Raw genomic sequence first — 18320 nt, 5'->3', positions numbered from 1 at the left:
CGACCTTCTACGTTTATCGTTATGATTAATTTCTAACTAAACACTAGACGTAAATGGGTCACCCAATAATAAGTTACACCTACATATGGAATGTTTTTATGCTCGAACATAATGTTACATAGCAGATATAACCCGATATAAGTTTATTGAGGACACACTAAATATACGCCTTGCAGCACAAATATACCCAATGTGACGAAACGATAATAAATTTTATTCACTTCAAATGAAGGTACATTTTTTAACCCTTCACCATGTAAAAAAATATTATAATATGTAAAACTTGAAGAAAATGCAATTCTGAACTCTTTTATCGAGTTATTAATAATAATTTGTATTTTTGGAACAATCAGAATTTTTTAGATAAAACCAATAACTTAACAATAACAACAATAACAAAAAAAGGTTTTTTACTCTCAAGAGTCATTGGCATGCACTTGGCGATTCAATTTTAACTCATATAATGGTAAAATCGATATCGGCTTCTAAGGAGAATAAGAAGGTTCGATTATGTAGCATACCACATATTGTCCATCATAGCAAAAACAATTGATTCATGGTTACCCCAATCTGGAGCCATTATATGAGTACCTTTTTCACGCCTGACTTGTAACCTAAATCCACTCACCAGTGCTCTTAATGGCGTCGACAGCGAAGTAAGTGTAAATGCAATCAAACAGTTTCCGCAATCATTCCCCGTACTTACTCATAGATGCGCTCTCTGACCGCTCTGCTGCTGGCTGGTTATTCATGATGCACCCTGCGCAAAGTTAGGCAGTGAAGGAAAAAAAAGTAAACTTCTTGCATAACATAGATCACCACAGGCGATAGACTTCGATCGCAACGGCAACAGTATACCACACACTGCTGCTAGGAGGAATATCGATTAAAATTTTCTTGTGGGATATGCCTGTCGGAGGGCGGATCGATTGCATGTACGTGAGATGAATGCAATCGATGCGAAAATACGGTAAAAAAAACTCGCGAAAGTGCAAATAGCAAGTAAACTGTTAATCGAATTGTCGTCGTGGATGATGTGAATGTTTGCATGGTATGATCACCGCATGATTATTCCACTCTCGATTTGATGAAAGTGTTCAACTGTTTCTTACATAATGGGCTTCTGTTTTATAGTCCGAGTTCTCATCTTGATTTGGTACTACCTAATTATTGTTTCATTATTCGTGGAACCACTAGTGTACTCGATCTCATGAGAATTGCAAATTATACTTTATATACGAGTGCAAGTTTCAAATCACCTATCCGGTCTCCTATATATGTAGTTTACCTGTAGTTAATCATAACAACACACTGTTGCTCATATGACGAATGTAAAAAAAGGAAGTAATAATTTACTTCTAATGTTGAGCTTCCTTTCCTTATTCGCAATATTAGTCTTTTCATTTACATAAAACATGATATTCATGAATTGACTAATATAAATGAACACCTAATAGCTTAAGATCAGCTGTTTTGAACGACTCGATTATACCTATTCGACGAATGATGTGCGCTTCTGTAAAGTTGCTACCAGTTCCTTTTCAATCAGACTATTGTTTCTAATTTTCCCACATCAAACAACGTGTAATGTAATCGACGATAATTGAACGCAACGTGCTTATAATTACGGCATTTCCTTGGGGCATATGGCGTGAAGAAGGCTAGAGTGCGTGAAAACTAGGCACGGGTGAAGATAGGAGAGCGTGTCAAGCCGTCAGCGACTCATGCATCACAGGAAAACATAAAGATCCCACAAACCTCGGTGTTTATGGGTAATTGCGTTATCTCCAAAACTGTCATGTTTAGTGATAATTGAGATGCGTAACTTAAAACGGTTAGAATTTTAGAAATAATGGTCCAAGGGGATTTGAAATGAGAGAACGATTCACTTTGAATCGAACTCTAATCCCCTTTGAAAAATATCAATACCATGTGATAAACTGATTGAAGATTCTACACGCGATGTTTTTTCACACAATAGCTCAACATATGCGAATGGTTTATCATAAAAATGTTATTACACCGGAATTATTCAAGTTACTTACTGCGCATCGCTTATAACTAGTTTTGGTCATCTTTCTGGCATAAAACGGACATAACCTTGACGGAAGAATTCTTCGTCTTTATATTTGATGAATGAATCAATCCAGTTTTCGGTATTGTCGAAGTAAAGTTTGAGAACTGAGGCCTGACATGGTCGTGTCGATCCGCTAACTACGGATGTGTTTCCTTCAATATCCGACTGAATCTGTCTGTAGAGGTGATGGTTCAGCCCGTTTGGAGCTACTCACAGACTCCCGAGAAAAGAGCTTAGGGCATGGGGTTGAATTTAACCAAACCCACTAAAACTCCACCAGTCTTCACTCCAGTTCTTATTTTCCCGGAACGACGGTTAGGTATTACGTCAGGAAGTGGCTTTTTTACTTCATGCACTTGACCTTCATACCTCATAGTTAATCACCTGGAGAGTGGCAGCCATTACTGGCGTGTTGGCAGTTGAGGCGCCACACAAGTTGTAGCTTCAGGACTATATGAGAGAAGATACCCGGGTCTTCGCACATCTTCCGAAATAATTTTCGGAGTTGTGTCTGGCCCGCTCACTGCCTCGCACATACAAAACGAGGGCCCGAACCTGTGTAGAAACTGCTTGAAGCAACTATATCCTGACAAGATCTGTGTCAAGTGAAAGTTCACTTCTCCATGGCGCCTCCCGATCCACCCGGATGCCTCCGGAATAAGTCGGTGCGTCCATATACCCTTCGCGGAAAAGGACGATTCCTGCTGCCGTATGATCTGACAATCAACAATGGTCTTCTGGCAGCTTGACTGTCATGATGTTCGAAGCACTGAATTTTCCTTAATGGCGATGCTGACATCACAGACTACCAGATGTAACACTGGAACCAAGCTCCATCGCCATAAAAAAAACAATTATTTAAAATTTTTGTTCAAATAATAGTCGTCGTGCGACAACGCCGTCTGAGCCCAAGTAACATTCAGAATGCTTCAAGAATTTATTCTGGTTTTGTTTTTGTTTCAAGTTGGCTTGCATTAAAGCCTTCGATTGTAAGTAGATTTTATTTGATAGCCATGAAATATGCTCTGCAAATAGGCTTTACAAACCATAATTTGTCCACCATAATACAACTTAGCTTCACAGTTTTAAGAACGGTCATGAATTTGTTTTATATTGACTTTCATAACAATCAAATAAAACCAGAAATACATAACCCGTGGAGTTGTATGATAGTCCCTCTTAAAGCTAAGATAAATTTTCAAGCTGTAATTTCCTTTTGAACAGCATTTGTTATGGCTACCCCCAAGTTAGGTTATGATTGTGGGTTGTATAAAACTTGATGATCGGAACATAGCCAGACGAATGCTATGATAGGTTTACTTAGGTTATTATATGCTATGTTCTGATCAAATTATGAGAATTGGTTATAACGAAGATTTTATATACGTCCGGGGTTTTATTCTAAAACAACATGTCGTATTGAATGGAAAAATTGCAAAGTTTTGTAATTATATCTGAAATCAGCAATTTCGTTTACGAGAATAACAAACCCACACCATTGTTTTGAAAATCTAATGATAGATAGCGGCATAATTTAACAAAATACTCCAAATCATGGCATGTAATTATTCATCACCTTAGTTTAGAGGAATTAAATTTTAATTATATATTCATTTCCAGCCGAATTCCTGCGACGCGTATCATTTGCGATGAAATTCGTGGCCGGTTTCACCATAAATATTTTATGGCATGTGTTTTCACATGCACGAAAAAAATGTAAAGGCAACAACATATTCATTAATCAGTCAAGATGGAAATAAAAATTTACACTGCCGAGAAAAATCCCCTGTCATAGAGAAATAAAACTAAGATAAAATTCAATGCATTACATCTAATTTGGAGAATATATCTCAATTAAAATTTCGAGGCCATTATGTGGTAAGTAAATCGGGTTGTATAAAACATCTGGTCTTATGTTGGAGCGTATATGAAGTTTTGATGACTGCAATAAAGCTGGGCCAACTAGCCATAACACATGTTTGTAGCTGTTGTAAGTAAGTTGTTATAACCGCATGGTCGGCATTGAAGGTTTTATGTTTTAGTTGTATCATATACAAAACAACTTTGATATAACCAATTTTGTTACTTGGGAGGCGCTGTCATGCTATCTCATACATTTTTCGTAGTTCCCAATTTGACACTTGCACGTAAACTAGCGCTATTGTCGGAATACTGGACGCAGCGCGAACACGGTAGCAGGTGGTGCTAGACGATCACAACCCCTACAGAGAACTTTAGCTTCAACACTCCGGCGTACATGACACTGCACAACACCAGGCCCAGGATGGCAACCTGCGGTACTCCTGCGGTGGTTGGGACGCACTGCTGACCTTCCTCTGTATTGTAAACTAGTACTCAATTCCGGAAGTAGTTTTTTTAAATCTTGTACCGATACATGAATGCTCCTAAGCGCGAACGCATGTAGTCTCAATTGGCGCTATTGAGGACTGGCAGTCCAAAGTACTTTGTTTCCCCGGAAGAACATCCACAAAACCACCTGGAGATCACCTGACCAACGTACAGCAAACCAAATTGACAATGTTCTCATCGAAGGTCGATTCTTCTCAGACATTACAAACGTCGCGCAAAACTGTCAACCGTACACCAGGCGCGACATTGCCGAGCCCCGCGGCTCAACACCCTCGACACGAGTGGTAAGATTTTTACACGGTTTGTTTAGCTTCTGGGCTTCGCGGATGATTTTGACATCATAACACGTAACTTTGCGACAGAAGATGAATCTTACGCCCGACTGAAGGCCGAAGCCGGGCGAATCGGACTGCGAATAAATGCGTCGAAAACGAAATGCATGCGTGCAAAAGGCTCGAGGAGAACCACATCAGCCACGCAACTCAAGTCTCTGTAGACGGCGATGAGCTTGGATGGTCGATGAACTCCTGTATTTGGGTTACCGGTGACCACCGACAATTACAGCAGCAAAGAAATCCAAAGACGCATCCAGACTGGAAATCGTGCCTACTTTTCACTTCGGAAGACCGATAATCCTCTATGGAATCGAGACAGCAACGTTTCTCGCGGAGGACCTTAACGCTCTTGAAGCGTCGGAGCATGAACCATGAGCTGCACGCGCTGCGAAAAAAAAGGTTGCATTGGGCCGATCACGTCGTAATGATGCCGGACGACAACCCTGTGAAATTACTCCTGTTTAGCAACTCTGCCGGCACCAGAAATAGTGGTCACTTGCAGGTGATGAGACGCCTGGGGAACTGGTGAATGGTGGCCTTGTTCGGGATTCCATCCTGTCCCAGTGCCTTACTTACCTATGAGGAGTTAGCGATCACGATTAGTTCCCCATTCGTAACCCTTGCCTCCTCCTCAGCCTCGGCACAATTACTGTCACTCACGAATTGGTTATTCGGCAGGTTGGCCGTCCATCCCTGGTCTGTTTCTGAGATACTGGAACGTCGGACATGCTACACGGTGCTTTATACTATGTTAAATGGGGAGCAGGGAGGCACGCACTGTGGAGGTCCGCTATCGTGTCAGTTCACCATATCTGTCCTAGGCACTGGAGAGTCCTAGGCATGGTGGCGTCACACGGCCACGATAGTGTGGCAACTGATTACTCGGCAATCGGGCGGAGCCAACTGCCTCCCTTGGGCTCTCTTTTTATTGCCTCCTCAAATACCTCGGCATCGAAATGCGATATCTTCCACCTGCGGATCTACCCGCCGCCTCGCGTTATGGTCTACACTATAGCAAACCGACTGCTAGTCGCTATTGGTGTAACCACTGTCTACCCTCCAGTTCGAGATCAGTCCTGGGATAAAGAATGTCATGATCTTCTTCGCACCATTTCTGCTGAATGTAATTTTGGTCCCAACATTGGCCAGATCTAGGTTGAGCTTTGCCAGAGCGTCCAACACGATCAGCTATTGCTGGGCCGCGTAGCAGTGGTCCAGGTTCAGATGCCTTGAGTTGATCAATAGCCTAACAATCAGGGCTTAGTAGCCGGTTTACTGACTGGGCACCTCGGGTCACACCAAAAAAGGCGTCTCGTTTTCCAGAACATGCAGGCACTTAGGAGTCTCCCTATGGTCTGCGCCACCACAGAAAAACTTAACTAACTTGATGCTTAAAAAAAAATTGAACAAAATTTCGCAAAAATGAAGAGCAGTCCCACAAAACATGTCCTAGTTTTTTTGACGTGGGACTACGTCTTTGTTTACTATACTGGGATGCATTCCGTAAAATTAGAAATGAAACTGGCAAATGTTGCGTCAGATTTCAAACATTGATAACAGCACAACCACATGATGGATAACAATAACCAATATGTTGTTGGATAGATAAAATGTATAACAATTTTGTAATATGCTATTTATCACTTTAATTTCATTGCTAAGCGGTAAAATTGATAAAATGTTTCAATAACAAATTTACGCGAATAATGAACCAATTACATGCGAGCATTCCTAGCACAGACGACGTGAATGGACACCATCCGTTCCCTGTGATATTCTCTGTATCAATATCGAAATAAAAATTGACAGAGTCTTCCCATCCCAATAGGTCAATTTATTTTTGCTTCCATGTGCTTAGACTAATATGATGTCTCGAAGGTAAAAGTTTTCCTAAAAGTTTAAAACAATTCCCATCCTTGAACAATTTCAGCTCTTTTCTTAACCTGCGTTTTAGGTTCTGAAAAACCTAATAAAAACTGATGTCTTGAAAGAAAACATGCCGGTAAAAGCAACAGTACCAGTGAAGTAAAGAACCGCAGGTCTCTCGTCGTCTATGATTGCAGTGGTACTCTTCTATTCGTACATTTCAGCGGTACACTTATATTCGTACTGCAGCGGTACTATTCGTATTGCAGTGGTACACTTTTGTTCGTACATTTCTATTCGTGTGCAATTGAGGAAAAACTGCAATGCTGCTGTTTATGGTGATTGAAAGTTTATCTCATAATTATGATTACCATAATTTACTCAACAAGAATTGTAAATTTTTGCAACGGATATTTATTTAATTTTATCTTCGATATTCACTAAATAATCGTGATTGGATAGTATCGAAAGAGTAAATTCCTAAATATATTCATTTATTTATTTATTTATTTATTTATTTATTTCGTCAAGCAAATGTAGACTACAGTTATAATAATACAATGTTTTCTTATATTCTATACATTATTTCCAGTAGTTAGTCGTTTTTTTATTTGATTTCTGCCCATGGTGATGTCGATATTTTCGCAGTGCTGGTTATAGTGACGCATCATGCGATTTATTGGGCCATTTTTAGAGTAGTTTGTTCTGTGAGAATTTTCCGAAAATATTTTACGATTTCTTAATTGACGACTGGGTGCATAAAAATTTAGTTGTGATAATAATTGAGTAGATTGCACGCGTTGAGAAATAATGTCATTGATAAAATAAAGCATTGAAAGATCGCGGCGTTCTTTAAGTGCTTGTATGTCTATAAGCATGCAGCGTGCTTCATATGATGGTAAGGGAAATGATGTCCAATTTAGCTTACGAAGCGCGTACAAAAGAAATTGTTTTTGGACAGATTCAATGCGTTCTTCATGTGTGGCAATATAGGGATTCCATACAATGCTACAATATTCCAGAATTGGTCGGACGTATGTAATATATAATAGTTTGATTGTATATGGGTCTTGAAAATTGTGGCCGAAGCCTTTTATAAAGCCCAGCATACTATTTGCTTTGTTGATAATTGTATTATAATGTTCTATGAATGTAAGTTTGGAGTCTAAGATTACGCCTAGGTCCCTAACGATTTTGCATTTTTCTACTGGTTGGTTTCCTAAGAAAATGTTTGTTGGTGGTGTTACTGTTTTTCTGCTAAAGGCTATTGAATTACATTTTTTAAGGTTGAGTTGTAATAGGCTTTTGTTGCACCAAGTGTAGAATACATTAATTTCATTCTGGAATATTTCGAAGTCTTCTGCATTGGTTATTTCTATAAAGAGCTTCATGTCATCAGCATATACAAGCACATGTATTGACTTAAGAAGAAAGGAAATGTCATTTACGTATAATATAAAAAGAAGAGGGCCCAGGTGGGAACCTTGTGTTCGTTTTGTTAAGTATGACTGCAGCCATTCCAAAAATTTTGTTTCAGTTCCGTATTTTTCGAGCTTGAAGAGTAATAATGGCATGTCGATTCTGTCAAATGCCTTGCTAAAGTCCGTATAAAAAGCTTCTACGTGGTTACCGTTGTCCATTACAGTCAGAGTGAAAGTTATGAATTCCAAAAGATTTGTGGTAGTTGATTGGCCTTTGTAAAAGCCGTGCTGTTGAGTTGTAATTTGGTGTTTTACTTGTTGAAAGATTTTTTCATTAATTATTGATTCAAATAATTTTGGAATGCATGAAATAATGGCAATTCCACGATAATTACGAATGTCAGATTTAGCGCCAGATTTGAAAATTGGCACTAAATATGAGGTTTTCCAGAGTTCTGGGAAAATTCCATTCTTCAGGGACATGTTGAAAAGGTGTTGTAAGGGTGTAGATAGTTCTTCTGCCAAATTTTTGAGAAAAATTGGAGCTATTCTGTCAGGTCCAGGACCTTTCGTAGCGTCTAAATTTTTAAGTGCGTTTTGAATTTCGAACTCAGATATTTGATTGACAGATAAAGAATTCGAAAATTCAGGAAAATACGAGAAGTATTCGCGGTCGCGATCTGTTTCTTCATATGTGGTGTAAATTTCTTGAAAAAAAGTGGCAAAAAGACTACATATTTCATTACTAGTTTGTCCTACATTACTGTCAAGATGCATTCGTGATGGAAAGTTGTTACTTTTTAGTTTGGTTTTTACGTAATTAAAGAAGTTCTTAGGGCAAGACTTGATTTGATGTTCGATTTTACGGTTATGTTCTTCATGTGCAATTTTAATGGCTGCGTCAAGTTGACAGCAAATTTCTTGGTAATTTTGAAGATTTTCGCTATTGTTGTCTTTTTTGTATATTTTATGTGCTTTTTATTTCTATTTTTTAGGTTCTTCAATTGTGGATTAAACCACACTGGATATTTGTTGGTGTTCGTTCGTCTTCTTTTCTTTAGAGGTACATTTTCTGATATAATTTGATTAATTATTTCATAAAATTTTGTTACTTCTTCGTTGACATTTCCTTCTTTACAAATTATACTACGCCAATTTATTATGCGAAGTCTACGTTTGACTTGTTCGAAGTCAGTTTTGTGGTATTCCGGTACATCCTCGTACTCGCAGTCGCTGGGGTACGAAGTGTTATTCATTACTATTGAATATTCAATTGCTGTGTGGAATGCTTCATTTTTCCAGATGGGAGTCAATGATGCATCTACACAGAAGTCTTCAGTGCAGTTTGTGAATAATAGGTCTAAATAAGCATTTTGTTTGTTTTTGACATGATTGATTTGATATAGACCGAGTTCTGAGGATTAGCCAAAAAGATACTGCAGTGTTTCGTTTTCGCCTACGACTGGGAGTAAGATAGATTCATTTTCAATGTCTACAATAAAGTCTGCATTACGTTGGTTGAAGTCGCCATAGACATGCAGTTTTACTTCTGGTTTCATGTTAGACATAATAGATTCTAGAGTTTTAAAAAATAATACATACGAATGTTTATGAGCATGTTCCGGTGGAAAGTACACGGAACAGAAGATATGTTCTTCGCCAGCAATAAATGCTTTGGCCCATACGTGTTCAAATTCTTTATATTTGTCGGATATTATTTCTTCAGAAGTAAAGTCTACATTAATGGCAATGAGGACTCCACCACCTGACTTTTTTTGACTGGTAGACAAATTCCGATCGTGCCGGAATACATTGTAATTGTTTCCAAATACTTCTTCGCTTCTTACGCTTTCGTCCCAGCTACTTTCAGTTCCTAAAATTATTTTAAAAGATGACGACAATAGATTTTGTTGAATTTCTTTCATTTTGCTTGGGCTTTTCATGCGATTGAAATTCTGACAATAGATAAGAATTTCAGTCGCATTCTGTCGAGGAAGCGAAGAAGTGTTAGTCAAGTTATTACTTATGTTTAAATATAATGGTTCTGCCTCAGAAGAGGGCGTCCTTACTTGCGAAAATTTGTACTAAATTTATTTACACTTTCGCGAAGTTGTTGAAGACGGTGCGTGCGTTCATTTGATAAAAAATGACGATATGATTGAAGGTCGGCTACTGCTTCGGCTGGCGTGAGTCCATATTCCTGATGGACTTCAATAAAGACGCGTTGGAGTTGTTCTGGAGATGTCGGCAGTCCTTCGGATGCGAGAAGCATTCTTATACTGGTTGGTGTCATTCCTTCTACGCATACAGATGATGGTTGGTCCTTCATGTATGCGAGATATAGGCGTGTAATATGCATTACTTTTGGGTCGCGGAGTCTAGCCTTCAAAAGGCGCTCGTCGCCATTCGATGATTGCTGCGTAAGTCGGACGATTGGTGGACGCATGGGGTCAAGTTCAAATTGGCTGTCTTGCGGTGCTGATTGTATGCTGGCGATGCTGGCAGGAGCCGGTGCAGAATTTTCATTGTTAGTTGCATTTTTTTCTGTCCGATATGGGTTGATAGTTTCGCCTTTTTGGAAATTTATAAATTTTGATGTTATGTCTGAATTCGGCGGCCCAGCAAATTGAACGCGTGCAGCTGCCAGGAGGTCTTTGTCCGAGGGTAGTGGTTGTTTTGGCATTTCAGCAATTTGAGTTTTCTTTGAGTTGCAGGCGAAATGGTTTATTCCGTGTTTATAGGTGTTACTTATGCTGATAGGGTTTGAGTTTTCCTGCTGACGTTTGCGTTGCTGCATACGTTTACGAGCGGCCTTTTCTGCTTGCTTTTCCTGCATGCGTCTTTTACGCTGTCTGGCGTCATATTCAGTCCAGTCGCGTTTCCATACTTTTTATTGCCAGCCTGATGTGAAATTTGGAGTACGGTGTTCTTCTGAGTCCGATTCTGGAAGTGGCAATGAAAGGCGAAGTTCTTCAGCCAGACTGGGATGATTGTCTGTTTTTGGCTGGAGTGAATTCGATTCTTTGAGCGCTTTTAATTCATTAATTAGTTCCTGCGCCGTTGTACTGCAGTTTGTTTTCTTATTTTGTATAGCTTCTAATTGGTGTTCCATATTGTCAATTTTTGATTCTATATAAGTAAATGCTTTTTCCAGGTGCTGTTGTATGTTCTTTGTGTGCTGCCGGTTTTCTTTGCTAATGTCCGATATGGAGTCATGGCCAAGTTCGCCGAACAGCGTCGAAATGCGATTTATGGTTTTTGCCGACGCATTGTTTGTGTTGATATTTACTTTTTTAATTTCCGTCTTCAATTCAGAAAGCAGTGTATTGATACTGTCCAGTGTGTCGTGGGTTACAGTCAGTTTAGGAAGTTGACTGATTATTGAATGATTTGATTTGATTTGTGATTCAATACTTTCTGTTAAAATTTTCTGGTGCTGGATGAGCTTCTTCAGTTGGAGTTGGTCCATGAACTGTTCCTGGCATTCTATGCATAAGGGCAGCATGAATGAACGCAGTAGTTCTTCTTGGTTTCTACGGGTTCCTACGCAGGCAGCGTGGAAGTGCCTTTTGCATATTCCTTCGCATTTCCACAGGAAACGGTTGTCGGTCGAAGTACAGTTGGTTATGCCACACTTTTCCATAGCACTGATTAAAAATTGTTACGCGGCGAGTACGAATTGTCGAGAAAAGGTTAGATACACGCGGTAGCGCGACGGTCAAAGATTGTTTATAAATAATTAAATTGTTGCTTACGTGCACTCGCGACGCCGTCAAGGTGTAAAAAAAAAAATAAAAATACAAGTTAAATTGCGGAGCGAAATGAAAACGCGTCCGCGCCCGATGACTGTTCGTGGCGAAAAAAGAATAGTAGAGAATATAGAATAGTAAGAGCCTGCGAATGCTTATGATTTTGTTTATTTAGATTCATACAGAATCTCTTTTTACATTTCAAAATTGTTAGATGATATATTATTATTCTAAGCTTTACCATAATAAACGTATATAAGCTGTCTTCGTAATACAGCGAATGTAGTTGTAGGCAAATGAAAAAAATTGTCAAGCAAAAAATAAAAATGTAATTGTGGATTGCTACGATTTTTTGCTGGAACTTGTTAATGATTTTGTTTAAAATATCTTCTTATGTTTGCCAATTAATTAACCTTTGTAAGGGCTTCCATATTATTTTGAAAGTAAGATCCATATTAAAGATTTGATTTAATTAGAGTGAAATAAGACAAAACCATTCATTATGATAACGTAAGTATTATTGGATTTGGTTTTTGAGGTTATAGAGTTAATTTTGACTTTGACGCATTATGAGAAACACTTGGTGCTTCTTCAACAAGCACGATATGCTTGTGCCTTGTCAATTGTTGTTTGCACGAAAAAATACTACAGGCATAATGTCGTCAGATATAAACGATATTCTTTCGAGTGTTTTTGAATATGTATCAAAAATTGATTTCCAGGGGAGGCTGAAAATAAAAATACGTACAGTCGCTGAGCAAACACATTGATTTTGTCTGCAGACTCTGTATATTTCGTAACAAAAAAACCGCTAATTACAGTGTTTAGTCCCACGTCACCATTTCATACAACCCTAGGGCTGTATACCTTGTAGTATTTAAATTGTCATTTTTGATTTGGCTGAAACTTTGCATAGACGTTTCTGGAGGCAAAAGATGCCATTTTGTGCTATTGGTTTAATTTTTTGGAACACGGCTCATTTTTGAGAAGCTATTAAAAATGCAATTTTGAGAACGGTTCGTTTGATCGGTGTGACGTCTTCGGCAATGTTGTAGATAATAATTTTGTCTTTCCGAAAAAATATACACTCAAAAAAATATTTTTTTTAGAAGCCCAGGACTTTTTAAAAATCTATTTTTTTTATAAAAACTACAAAAGATTACATAAACGATGCAACCAGCCTAATCATGAAGAAATCAGGAAAAAAAAAGTTATGATTATGCCTATAGAAATGCAAAGTTTCGGGAAAATCAAAAGTGGTCTATTAAATTGGTTGCCCGTTTTTTGTAGAATTGCTCTGAAATAAGGAAACAAAAATTATTATTCAAGTGAGCGAAAAAAGAAAAAAACAAAATGCAATAAAAAAAATGTAAGGAAACCAACAAATTTTACACCGAAACAAATAAACAAGTAAAAGTTCACTAAGCACTGAAATATTTGAAACTTGCTGATAGAAGTTAAAAAATATTGGACTCTTTAGTACTTTACTTCTCGTTATAGCAAAAGTAACGATAGCTTATTATTCATTGAGAACAAAACACAAGTCAACAAGGAGATTTCGCTTTCGCCGATGACGTTCTTCAATGTTCAAACGCAATAAACTCCGTCGAAACAACAAATTACATTAATTTAATAGACTAAATAAAGCTCCACGCGAAGCCCGCCTTAACAATTAATTCAAACCGGCGCGAATGATTACTTTTAAGTAACTTGAGAAGATCGACTGCGACTGCCTCACCGGACGCGCGCTACGCTACAACGGATATTTCTACAACGGCATCCAATTAGCCAATTATACGACATGGTTGCTTCTGATGACAAATGTCAGCTAATGTTTACGCACGTTCGCCCGAGTGATAAGAAGGTTTTTTTCTTCGTACGACACCGGCACGAGTCAACCACATTCGCACCCGTGGTCGCAGCAAATGGAAGAGTTAATAAAGAGGTTAACGTTGACAGGAAACTGCATCACTCAGCGCGACTTTTATACCACCCAGAGAAGCGTTGTGATTGTCTGTGCAGGGTTCAGGTTTAAAGCCCGAATCATCGCTAAGGAACGTATCTAACGCCCATCCGGATGTCTTGTAGCGCAAGGTGCATCTGAACGAATTAATGCACCAATTACTGCGTCCTCGTCTCTTTTCGGATGAATGGACGCGCATTGTGCTTTGAATTAAAAACAAAGCCATGAGTCGTCGTCTGGTTTTGGATGGATAGATACACCTTGTACCACAAAATAGTGATTTCAGTGAAGTTAACTAAATACCTGTGTGGGGTTTTCGAATATTTTTTAAACAGATTTAAAGCAGTTATCAATCACATAACTTTCATTTTCCTTGATTTAGTTTTTTTTTTTAAACCAAGTCAAAGATTACAATTAATTAGAAAAATAATCCAATTTTTTTCTCTTTCTGGTTACAGATCACGCGCGCGTCTTTGCCGCAGCAAACATTTTGCCATCATCCCCGGGCCTAGCGAAGGCAACCGCTTTCCCGCGCGATGGGATGCGACTGTGAATCATGCATAGCAAAATCGCTACTATCAGTGTTCAACTTTGTGTTCTTCGTAAGTACATATCGCTTGTCCAGTCAATGGACGGACGCTTTGACTCGCGGCAGCCTCATTTTACCGGATCGCCCGGCCGGCTGCGTTAATGCGTATTGATAATTTGTTGGCGATTTTTGGGGTACACATCAGAAAAGTCATTCAAAACAACTCCAAAAGTGTTGCTGTGTTGCTTGGTTTCGTAACGGTTGTGTCGAACCATGTCAAGACAACTGCAGTTTAATTGTACTCAATTGCTTTAAAGCTATGATAACGAGAATAAACATGCAATTAAGCTGACGAAAGCGAATTTGCCCATTTGCCGCGTTGAATCGAAAGTTGATTAATTTTGTTTGATCGCGTGTGCAGTTTAGTGAAATTCGCAGGCTAAATACGGCTAGTGCTATTTTTTCGACCAATTATCATTACTGCAAATTTTTTTGGCTGTTTCGGTGGCTGTAGGATTAACGTGGCCACCCTAACACATCAGGCGGTTTTTATCACGTTTTTCTTTGCATGGGAGTGTAGTTATTTGAGAACGTGTCTTGTCTCGAACTCTCGATCATGAATATGAAATTTACTAGGATGCGTTTGCTAACCGGTATCTACATTCTAGGTTCTTGGGTCGATTGTACTCGGTGTAGGAATATGGCTGGCGGCAGACAAATCATCGTTTATAGCGCTATTGAAAATGGTTGAAACTGATCAATTGGAGGTAAGTTAAATATCTTGGATCGTCGGTTTTTAAGTTTAGCAATGTCTAATCACTATTAACATTCATTGGAAAGTACCCGGTTATATAAAAAGAATATGAAAACAAGAGCTCTAAACCTACCCCGGTGTTTTTTTTTTTCATTCTGATCTATCAAGCGATTTATTTCTACTTATAAATCTTGAATCGATTGCCACAGGTTAATCTAAGGTCTGCTGGGCCGCGTTTAGAAAGTTAGCTTTCACAATGATTATTTCACCTTTCTATGTAAAGGGCAAACATTTTCGATAATAATCACCATGGCGGTAGCACCTTTCCAGTGCCCCAAGCAGCCTTCAAATCTGTACTGGAAATTGGCCGATTAGTAGATAAAGTCGATGAGTTTTAGCATCTGAGTTTATGCTTCCAGCTGAAACTGAAAGGCAGGGGTTCCTACGGTCGAGCTCTGCGAAGCTTTCGCAAGTGCTCTGCGATGGTTTTATAACAACAAAAACCAACCTAAAACTTTTTATTACTCGAATCTCTGCTTTCTTTGTAAAATATATTAGACATGTACTTGCATGCTTCCACCACTTGTCAGTAATTTTTTAAATTAAACATTGTCGTGTGGAGTCTATTATAAACTATCACTAATATTATAAACCGGTAGATAAATTAGAAGTTTGTTTCCATTGATGTTGATTGTTGTTATCCTTATCCGATACATAAGAAGCTCATTTTGAAATATTCAACACTGCTGCAACCCCTGTATTAGTCATGCTTGCAAAATGAACATTTCGTCATTTATGTACACTGATAACACAGTTCACTCACCCGAACATTTAATTGTAAAAATCGCGCAAAAAACACGGCTAACTACAATCTTAACTAACATTCTTATTTGCATTTACAATCACGAAAATGCAATTCAGCTGCTCTAAGAGTTGCAACAGGCCCACAGCAGTACGGCACGGAACGTGACAAAAAGCTTTGTACGCTAGTTTCCTTACTTCCACCTGGAGGTTGATTCCAGAGAACTGGCTACTCTATAATCACCATTTTTTGTTCTCTAATGATGCCAAACCGAGTTATGGGCTATATACCAGTACCTCGACTGGCCTCAATAATTTAATTTTTAGCCGGTAACCGCAGGAAATATGCTGAATGTTGACGATATGCAATACGTGATACAGCGGATATCAACGATAAATTTATGTATATTGGAAGTGTTTTGAAATGCTAGTAAAATAGATCACCGAAATTGTCAATTTCTGAGGTCAGCAACATTGTTTCTCATTCACAAAATTTGCATGATCTGCTTGGAATGAGGTAACAGCAAAATGATGAAACACCTAGCAAAATTGAACCCCTGTTACCTAACGAAAAAAAAACCGAACTCCAATTATCTCTGCGTCTGTGAACTGAACCCATCATCGTATACATACTCAGAATGAAGTGTTATTCACCTTTGGGCCGAGCTAACCGATGGCCCTGGATACCATAAATTATGAATAGGCAAAAGAGTTGGAAAAGGTACAACCAACCAGTCTCTCTAGCTTGTAGCACAACCGTTCTGACGACCGCGTGGCTTTCTTGTGTGGTGGAGTAACTATTGCAGTCGCAAAAAAAGTGCGAATAATCGCAAAAAAAAGTTTGTTTAACGTAATTCAAATTTTAAATCAGTGTCATTAACACATTTTATCTTAACGGATAAAAATCTGTTTATCACAAAAAAATAAAGCCTCATATCTATACTAATCAATGAGTATGTGCTGTTCAATAATACGTAAAATCATATCTATATACTCTATTACGTGGGAATGTGTATCAAAGGGTGGATGCAGCTGGTTTTTGGTCGCTTCATATGTCATTTTCATAAAGCGATAGGGGATTCATTTCCCTGGAAATATTAATTTATAATGTAACATGGTGCAGCTGTTCAAATTGCAATTTAATAATTGAATGACGTTCAAGTTGATACGGCAGCAGTTTTTAAAAATTTGTTCCTAGCCTCCTTTACAGTCACTATTTATTCAGGATAGTTTCCTCTACCTTATGTTCAGATTTGAAAACAAATGTTATTTTCAAAGCGATAACCGAATTCGTAAATTTATTTTGGATAACCACCAAAAAAAACTGATAATTTTAAATTGTTTGTTCATGCCTAAAAAATAAAAATAACCGGTCATTAGTGCGATTTCCAACATTTTTTTAAATATATGTTTTTGATTAAAAACTGAACTTATTCGTCAATATAACAGGCATACATCATATAATATTATATAGACTATAAAAACTGTCTCATCATTTCTATTATTGTTTATATCATGAAAAATTTATCAAATTCCATTTAATTATTTTTACAGCACTTTACACAGCCGGCAGTGATAGAACAGCTGGCATATATGCTGATTGTGATCGGAGCAGTAATGTTCTTCCTCAGTTTTCTCGGATACTGTGGAGCGTTGCGAGAGAGCCAGTGCCTCTTGACTACGGTAAGTTTTTGTTTTTTATTTATTTCTGAGAAAAGCGGAACGGTGTATAATACCATCGGTTTGATATTTATTTTTAATCAACATGTAAACCACAAATGCAGCTCAACTTTGCAAATAGAAAAGATTCAAAAAGGTTCTTCTCTACGGCTTTACAGTATTCTTTTGAAGTCGGTTCAAGCCATAAACGTTTATTATGAAGCATTCACTAATGATTTGATAAGATTAATTCAGAACTTTCGAGCCACATTTTTTGCCAAAGTACCATACTTTCTTCACTTTGTTGGCCATTTACCGGTCCAAGGCCGAACAAATTAGAAGTGTTCAGCTTCTTCTATCTTGGGCAACTGTTCTCCAGTCACCTCGTACTCCAGCAGATCGTGCATCTTCTTCCACCGCGCACATCCACCGAGCGCGAGGTCTACCACGGAGTCGAAGGCCTCTTCCTGGTTTTCTACTGAAGATAGTTCATGCCAGGCATGGGGAAAACACAGCACACTAAAGCGCGTGAGGCCCATCTGCTAACAAACACACCACGCAGGGCTATTCGTATTACCCTCCGTCACTAGCTAAAGACAAAACACTGCAGAGCCATTCGTTAACACACGAGCCGAGGGTTTTTTACTTCGGCACATGAGGCAACCGAGGGCTTACAGTTTCAGGGAACACACAAGCATTGGTCGCCACGACGAGATCGGCAAGGTATAATAATGGATTTTTTTCTTCACCTATCGTTTATTTGACACGGCACAAATACAATTTGATGTTTAACGGC

At 38.5% G+C, this 18320-nt stretch overlaps 1 protein-coding gene across 7 annotated transcripts in view; it reads left to right on the top strand.

Annotated features, from left to right (window-relative positions):
- The window catches only part of LOC129720769 (tetraspanin-18), an 89150-nt gene that overhangs the window by 53736 nt on the left and 17094 nt on the right, over positions 1-18320 (top strand). For 5 of the 7 annotated variants that reach the window (XM_055672481.1, XM_055672485.1, XM_055672487.1 and 2 more), the window contains 3 exons: positions 14240-14383; positions 14979-15077; positions 17420-17548. In XM_055672481.1, coding sequence (XP_055528456.1) covers positions 14318-14383; positions 14979-15077; positions 17420-17548 — 294 coding nt within the window. In that variant the 5' untranslated portion in view covers positions 14240-14317. Of the gene's footprint in view, positions 1-9064; positions 9133-14239; positions 14384-14978; positions 15078-17419; positions 17549-18320 lie in introns of all 7 variants that reach the window. The other 2 variants (XM_055672488.1, XM_055672482.1) reach the window with 1 other exon arrangement.

This window comes from Wyeomyia smithii, chromosome 2 (genome assembly GCF_029784165.1).
Source record: "Wyeomyia smithii strain HCP4-BCI-WySm-NY-G18 chromosome 2, ASM2978416v1, whole genome shotgun sequence".
Classification (NCBI taxonomy): domain Eukaryota; kingdom Metazoa; phylum Arthropoda; class Insecta; order Diptera; family Culicidae; genus Wyeomyia; species Wyeomyia smithii.
Note: the sequence above shows the minus strand (reverse complement) of the source record. Positions and strands in the feature narration are given on the sequence as shown.